The sequence below is a fragment of the Neolamprologus multifasciatus genome, chromosome 8, assembly GCF_963576455.1.
Source record: "Neolamprologus multifasciatus chromosome 8, fNeoMul1.2, whole genome shotgun sequence".
NCBI classification, from domain to species: Eukaryota; Metazoa; Chordata; class Actinopteri; order Cichliformes; family Cichlidae; genus Neolamprologus; species Neolamprologus multifasciatus.
In genome coordinates this window covers 11,057,590-11,065,217 of record NC_140446.1, presented here as the reverse complement: position 1 = coordinate 11,065,217, position 7,628 = coordinate 11,057,590, and the positions used below count along the sequence as shown (strand labels likewise).

General features: G+C 40.8%; 1 protein-coding gene across 1 annotated transcript; it reads left to right on the top strand.

Moving 5' to 3' along the window:
• Positions 1-607: 607 nt before the first annotated feature.
• On the top strand, positions 608-7,530 carry LOC146512547 (G-protein coupled receptor 26-like). Its single transcript, XM_085171138.1, has 3 exons — positions 608-2,624; positions 3,238-3,351; positions 5,405-7,530. The coding sequence occupies exons 1-3, from the start codon at positions 1,957-1,959 to the stop codon at positions 5,631-5,633; spliced, it is 1,011 nt and encodes a 336-aa protein (XP_085027264.1). The 5' UTR covers positions 608-1,956; the 3' UTR covers positions 5,634-7,530.
• Positions 7,531-7,628: the final 98 nt, after the last annotated feature.

Here is a 7,628-nt window from a genome sequence, read left to right as displayed (position 1 = left end):
GTAAAGACACAGTGCTCTCTGAAAACGAGCCTTCTGTAAGGTGGTATTAAAATTGCAAGGTTTTCCTTGGCATATTTGTCTAATGTGGTGTAGTGCTGTGGAGAAATGTGAATGTTCTAAATAGTAAATCCTAATAAAAAGAAATCTGCATTTTAAAGAATATTTTCCTGGTGGAACTATAAGTAGTATCCCCTTGTCTGTGGATATTATTCATCCATGTCCCTCTGTCCCTTCTAAGCCATATTTTTAGAGCACTTTCCTTAGAGACATTATTGTCTCTGGACCTGACATTTAATTATGAAAAGAATAATTAAAATGATGCATACAAAAAGCTGCACTTGTGCCTGAGATCAACTGGTGGCTCTGTGCTGATAAGTCCCTTTAAGTGACAAGAAAAAAGCCGCAGAAGCACTTGCTTGACAGTATGCAAGTGTCCCCTCCTGCAAAAATTGATTGTCCCATCACATGTACAACATGCTGATAATGCATCCATCACAGCCAAAGCCTCATGGGGTCCAAGATGGAGCTCCATTTCTGCCTAATCATACGCAGCAGCTGCCAGGGTTGTCTACCCCTGCAGCCACCTTCTCTTTGCATCAAGAACAAACATCACCCCTATACTCCACTACCTCATAGTATACGACTTTAATGAGGCTTAATTTCAACACAAATCCTCCTCTTTTCCTCTTATTTCTGTTCACGTTTAGCCAAAGAAAGAGGACACGGTAGACTGCATTTATTACATCCTCACACTCAAATATCACGTATGTGTGTATGCACGGTAACAATAACTCCTTCCACCCACACGCTACCCCCTCCCGTCCCCCTCCCCTTCTGAAAACCACAACCACCACCTCACACACACTGCTCCAGCGCCTTCAGTGGCTCACGTGCCACAGCACACTCCGCTGAATCCCACGCTTCAGAGGAAAAATTCTCCCCACACTGAAGTCCAGAGGGGCAGCAGAGTGTGGGGGTGTTATCCAGCTTTCAGGGAAATAGAGGATTTTGCTCTTTATCAATGTGATGATGCAGACTTAATTAGTAAAGATGAAGAAGCAGTACTGCTGGAATGCAATCGTGATTTGGAAGAATGAGATCAGAATCAGGCACGAGAACTCATGTTAATCTCTGTTTTATTAATGAGTATGACAGGTTTAAGGATTTTAGGTGATTTGGTGAAAAGTCAGATTCGTGCCTCTTAATTGTGTACCTTATATGCTCTTTAGTGTAATATTTATATTCTTCTTTCACCTTGATTATGCTGTCTATCTTGTATTTATTGTCAAGATAATTCCAAGTCCTTTTACAAAAGTCCTGAAGGAGAGTTTAAAATGGAAAAAAGCCGTTTTGCGAGTTTAACATTTACAATAGTCCAAAATAATAATATTTTTTTTATTTTTGAAAAAAACAAAAACAAAACAAGCACGATTATTTTGACCACATCTGCCATTTCCCGTTAAATATTAATAATTAATAATTTCTCATTTTAGCTTTAACTTATGCTCTTTTTTTATTATTTTTTTATTTTTTACTTTTACCCAGAAGAGGAGAGAAGAGAGAGATCAAGTAGCCCACACACTGTGCAGTGTGTGCGGAGGGGTGATGCCTCGGGAGCGCATCACAGGACACAAAACCCCACTGCAAGACGCAGTGCCAGAAGAGAGCAGCTTTGGCAAGAGAGCTTGTTTTCTGTAGATTAGAGTGGGGAGAAAGAAGGAAGTTCGTCCGTTAAAAAACTAACAAACATAGGTTTTCTATCATGTCGGAAGCCTCCTGAATATCTTTACCAAAGAGGAAACAATGTAGTTGAAAGAAAAGGGAATCTCCACCGGTGAAGAGATCCGGGGATGCATGGACACGGTTACGGGTGATTAGTGTAATTTTGCAGCTGCAAAATAAAGACTGGATATGCGCAGAAAAACTGGAGAGAAGTGAGTTTCGGGTGTCCACAGGATGGACACTGCGGAGGTAATTCTCTCGGTGCTGGTGGTTGTGATTATTATAGTGTCGCTGCTGTCCAACGTCCTGGTGCTGATTTGCTTTTTGTATAACCCGGAGATCCGCAAGCAAGTCCCCGGTCTGTTCAACCTCAACCTCACCTTCTGCAACTTGTTGCTCACCGTCTCCAACATGCCGCTCACTTTGGTAGGACTTGTCAGTAAAGCTCAACCGGGGGGAGATGGCTTCTGCCATATCGTGGGCTTCTTGGAGACTTTCCTGTCCACGAACTCGATGCTGAGCATGGCAGCTCTGAGCATCGACAGGTGGATCGCGGTGGTGTTCCCCCTGAGGTACCACTCCAAAATGCGCCACAAAGACGCGGCTTTTGTGCTCGCGTACACGTGGGCGCACTCCATGTCCTTCTCCACGGTGGCCGCCTGTCTCTCCTGGGTTGGATACCACCGGCTTTACGCATCCTGCACCCTGTCCAACCCCAGAGCGAGCAATCGGACACAGTTTGTCGTCTTCACCATCTTTTTCCACTCTTTCACCTTTCTTCTGTCTTTCATAGTATTATGTGTCACATACCTCAAAGTACTTAAAGTAGCAAGGTTTCACTGTAAGAGGATCGACGTTATTACAATGCAAACTTTGGTGCTTCTAGTGGATATACACCCCAGGTGAGCTACTTTAAGTTATCAATCCTGCAACTATAACGTTATATGGTATAGCAATCTGGTATCTTTATATTTGTAAAGCTTGAAAAGTATTTAAAAATTAGTTAAAAGTTTAGCCTATTTTATTCTATCTAAAACAGCGAAGCTCACATATGAATTGAGTCCTCGCTCAAAATCTAATATAACTGAAATGTCATCTGGGGTGATTGCTTTATTCTGTCTCTGTGCAGAATAGCTCCCATGGAAATACTATACAATCTCTGAGTGTGTGTGTGTGGTTGAATAGCCTACTGCAGATTATAAATCCTGTTATTACTCACACAGATGACCTCTATTTCATAAAAAAAAAAATCTCCAAAGCAATGTGTCACCATGGCATCACAGCTGTGGTGCACTCAGGTGTCACACAAAGCCATACAGGCACAGAGAAAATGATTAAACTGGAATTCTTAAAAGGGAGATCCCCACTTTGAGCCTTTAATTTGACCCAGTTGATTTACCTGAACTCACCCTATACTGGATCTCCCCATGCTTTACCCCTACATGACACCCACTCCCTGTTGTCTCATATTAACCCACTTTGCGGGCATCCCTCTTTATGTGTTTACACTTGTAGTGTTCGTCAGCGTTGTCTGGAGGAGCAGAAGAGGCGACGACAGAGAGCAACAAGGAAGATCAGCACCTTTATCGGCACCTTCATGCTCTGCTTCGCTCCCTATGTGATCACGAGGTGAGTAGTAGAGAGACTGGGTGACCAGAGGGAATCCATGCTGGACCACCATGCAGAGCATGCAACCCTTGGATACCTCCTTGCACTCCAGTCACAGATACCCATATCCCTCCCCTCCTGCTTCCTTTCTCTCTCCCCTCCGCTTCCTCCTCACACTGGCCAGAGCTGGAAGATGAGATTGGCTGACCTTGTGATAAGTAATATGCCTCTGCTCTGCTGTTGCTGCTGCTGCATTAGCACTTTTTCTCTTCAAGTTCGTGGGGTGCATATCAGTTTGTCAGGTAGAATCCACTCACATCCATCACTAAACAAAGACAGGATACCAAATAAGGCCTGTAGTGAGTGAGACACATAAGTCATCGGCTTGCTGTCATGTGAGACATTTACTTTAATACAGTCAGACCCACAAGCATTTGGACAATGAGAACCCACCACCACAACAGAATTTAAATCAAACAATCAAGATTGTTGTGATTGAAGTGCAGAATTTCAGCTTTAGATTAAGAGATTTGACAAAAGAATCTTTCTGCATAGACCTGCTGCACTGTAAAGGGGTTGCTGTAAAATCTACAGCAACTACATGGCAGCTGGATGCCAGTAACTTACTGTAAATAAAACTCACAGTAGAAAAAAATAGAAGTAGACGTGATCTGAGTTAAATACAGTAGGCTTTGGCAGTAACCTGTTCTTCTATGTGGACAACAAGTGCTCCGAATTTATTGTGTTTTCAGTGGATAACAAAGCTTAGCTGCAAAAGTAGATATGACCCCAAATTACTTTGTCATATCACCTAAGCTATATTTTGTGGAGAATTTCCTTTCTCCTGGAAAAGCAGTTTTGCCCTCCTAACAATTTAACTGTAAATATAATTACAGTAGCCTATGTAATGTTACATCATGAGATAATATGTGCTGAAAGCTCTTGTGCTAACTGTGTATGTGTGTGTGCGATAAACAAAGATTTTGAAAAATGGACTCTGCTTAAAATTGCTTTGGACCACTGCCTACCATTTCCCTAACATCTTTACTTCTACATAATGGGATGAAACCTACTAGCTGCATCTTCAACCAGTTTCCAAGAGGTTCGGTTTGGGGTATTCATTTCATGTTAAATTTTCTGATTTCCCCTGATCCTCTGCTTCATGGAGTTCTAGCTTCTTCTGTGTTAACTCATGTGAGAAAACACCTTTGCATTTGTGTGGCGCTGTGACCAACATTCACTCGTTCTGTGGAGCGTGTGTGAACAAATGACAGGGATGGCTAGTAGCCCATGTAAGGCCTGTGGTAATACACTGACAGAGCTCTATTTTGGATGGCCTAATCATACAGAGTGCAAGTGTAGACAATCAGTGGTTTTATGCAGCTTTATGATGGTTTAATAACTTACACTTCACACAAATGTGTCTAAAAGCAAAAACAAGTTGGGAGTGCCATGAACTGCTTTGAGATTGCAGACCTCACAAGACTGCAAAGCTTATTAAGAGCTGCTTTAAATTAAATATTTATATTATATTATACACTAATGAGATGGTGTTTTTTTTTTTTTTTTTTACCAGACTGGAAGAATTCACTGTCTGACATTTTCTGCTCAGTCTTCAGTCTAATGTGGTTGTCAGTTACAATCGAACTTTGTTCACAAACACTCATTACTGCTTATCTGTTTTACTCTTCTTTTGTCTTTTCTGGCTTTAAATACTGCTGACTGCAAATTAGAAATTAAATCTAATATAGCCCCACACTGTAAATCCACATTCATGACAGAAAGGCGGGGAAATCTTGTACTGTCATTTGACAGCTACCTACTTTTTTTCTTGTGGGTAGATGAGAAAAATAACTTTATACAAATATGTGCTTAATGGGATCCCTGTATTTATACAGAAGCAGAACATTTTCGTAAGTAACTCCCTGCTTATGGGGGAAAAATAGAACACTGTGTTGCAAATGTATTTCAGTTTCTGCTCAATAAGCTTAAGGCATGCATGTCTTTTCCAGCATGTTGACTTGCCTTTCTACCACGCTCTCTCTCACCACCCTCTGTTTATGCTTCCCTGCAGGATCGTGGAGTTATTTCCAGCGGTGCCTATCAACCCTCACTGGGGAATTGTCTCCAAGTGCTTAGCTTACAGCAAGGCAGCTTGCGACCCATTTGTGTACTCCCTCCTCCGACACCAGTACAAGAAGACATGCACTGACATCATCAACAAGCTGCTGAAGCGCAGCTCCTTGAACGCGTCCGGACGCCAGCACGAGAGCCAGGTGAACAGCATACCCACCGTGGAGTGATGGGATGGTTAACCCGACAGCTGTCAGTGAAAAAAGAACCTAGTTTAGAGTCGATGAAGAAGTGGAATAAATTTTGGTAGTTCCTGTCCATGTCTGCTTGAATTTGGTCTACAAAAAAAGGAAAGAAAACAGAACAGACAAGGTCAACTCCCTGTACAGGAATACCACTGCGCTTTCATACCGAGTGCCCAGAACAGCAAATCAGTGCAGTGAACTTGCTGTGAGGACAAGAAAGAGCAGCAGATTCCATGTCCACCTGGAGAGACAGATGTGCTTACCCAGGATGAATGGCCACCTAAAAGTTTTATTATTTTAGGGTAGCTTACAGTCAGATATGAGATACAGTTTATTATATACAGATTTTGCAGTGTGTCTGTTTGTTTTGACATAACTGTAATATTCATTTTATCTTACAAAAAAGGGGGGAGGGTGGGCTGTATGTGTGTTTTAGTCTGTGCAAAGTGTTTGCAGTAATTTATACATTAATTCTGTATGTAGCACTGAAGACTAGTCTAACCAAAACTTGACAAAGTAGAAGAACAAGTTCCCAAATTGTATTGTAGATGAAAACATACAGCAGACTGTGCACACTGCACAGGATGGCTCAGGTATAGCCCAGTCCGAATTAAGCAAATTCTTTGGGTATTTTTATTTTTCAATACATTATCTGGCTGTATTAGTACCACTGGATGTAAATATGTTTTGTTTTATGTGTACTGGCGTCGTTTATGCTTTAGCACCCATTTTAAGGACTTACTGATCTGTCCAAGCAGAGTTTTAGCAGAAAGAAAAATCCTTCAAACCGACTGCCTTTGCTGTCATGACTGACATGTGGCCCTCAGGTTGTTAAGTCAAGTGAAGCATGATCAACTGTATTTGCCTGGGTTTGTACTCACAGTCACAAGTGACCCGTAGAGACTGCTCGATGCTTTTTTACACATACAGGAAGGAAAATGCACGGGACATGTCTTTTGGCAAAAAGATGAGATGATTTAATAGAGATGACAGCCACGGACATGAGAAAATATTAGAGCAAAGCACCTCTGGATAATCAGTTTGAATGGGTGAAGTAAAAAAAGAAATATCTCTGAACAGCTAAGGCCAACTAAATGTGCAATGGTAATAGTTGAGAGCACCTTTACCACATAATATTATTAAAATCAGTCTGAATTACTGAGTATGCTCAAAACAAGGTAAGATAATCCTGGCTAAGCTAAGATAGGATTAATAGCTTGGACCGCAAAACTAAATGATCCTAGTCTGTGATTCCTATTAGTCTTTTTTTTTCTCAGATAACCCGCAGCAGCAGGTTTTCCAACTACTTTGCCAGGAAGTCAGCGACAGGTAAGAGCTAGTAGTGATAATAGATAAGTGGGCAGCTAAGCTACTCACACAGATATTAGATATTGATGCTAATGCAAGGACTAATAGAAGGACTCAATTGTATTTATAAATATAACATATTGTTGTCTTTGCTGATAAAAAGGTTTTTCTTTTAAATAATCACCTGAAAGCAGTAGAAGGCAGATGAAAATCATCCAGTGCCACTTATATTTGTAAAGCTTTGGCAAATGATGGTGGAAGGCACCAAGTAGAAATGATTATGACCTTATAAACGTTATTTAATGGAGACGTGCAACAAACAAGTCTCTAACAACACCAGGCTACCAGTTGGACCCTAACTTTAACCCACCTGTCCCACTAACCCTAAGTTATTTCATTTTTTTTCTTGGTAAAGAGATAAAAAAAAAAATAGTTTTAAGCAATTTAGAATTATTTTGTTGGTTTGGTCCATTAAATCGAAACAAAAACATCCAAAGATATTTGATTTTATAGAAGACTTTTATAGAAGACAATAGAAAACCAGTTATATTTACTTGTTTACAGTACATTTTAATTTTTTTTGTCATGTGGAAACAAAATGCATTAAACTGTACATCTGACAGTGAGATTGGGAGTGAAAATGCAGTGCCAAAATGACTGATGATGCCCAGT

What these genes read in the sequence shown, in the direction of transcription:
- LOC146512547 (XM_085171138.1), top strand. Translation starts at nt 1,957, where the DNA reads ATGGACACTGCGGAGGTAATTCTCTCGGTGCTGGTGGTTGTGATTATT. An exon ending in CTAGTGGATATACACCCCAG is followed by an intron (nt 2,625 to 3,237) that starts GTGAGCTACTTT and finishes TTACACTTGTAG; the next exon opens with TGTTCGTCAGCGTTGTCTGG. An exon ending in GCTCCCTATGTGATCACGAG is followed by an intron (nt 3,352 to 5,404) that starts GTGAGTAGTAGA and finishes GCTTCCCTGCAG; the next exon opens with GATCGTGGAGTTATTTCCAG.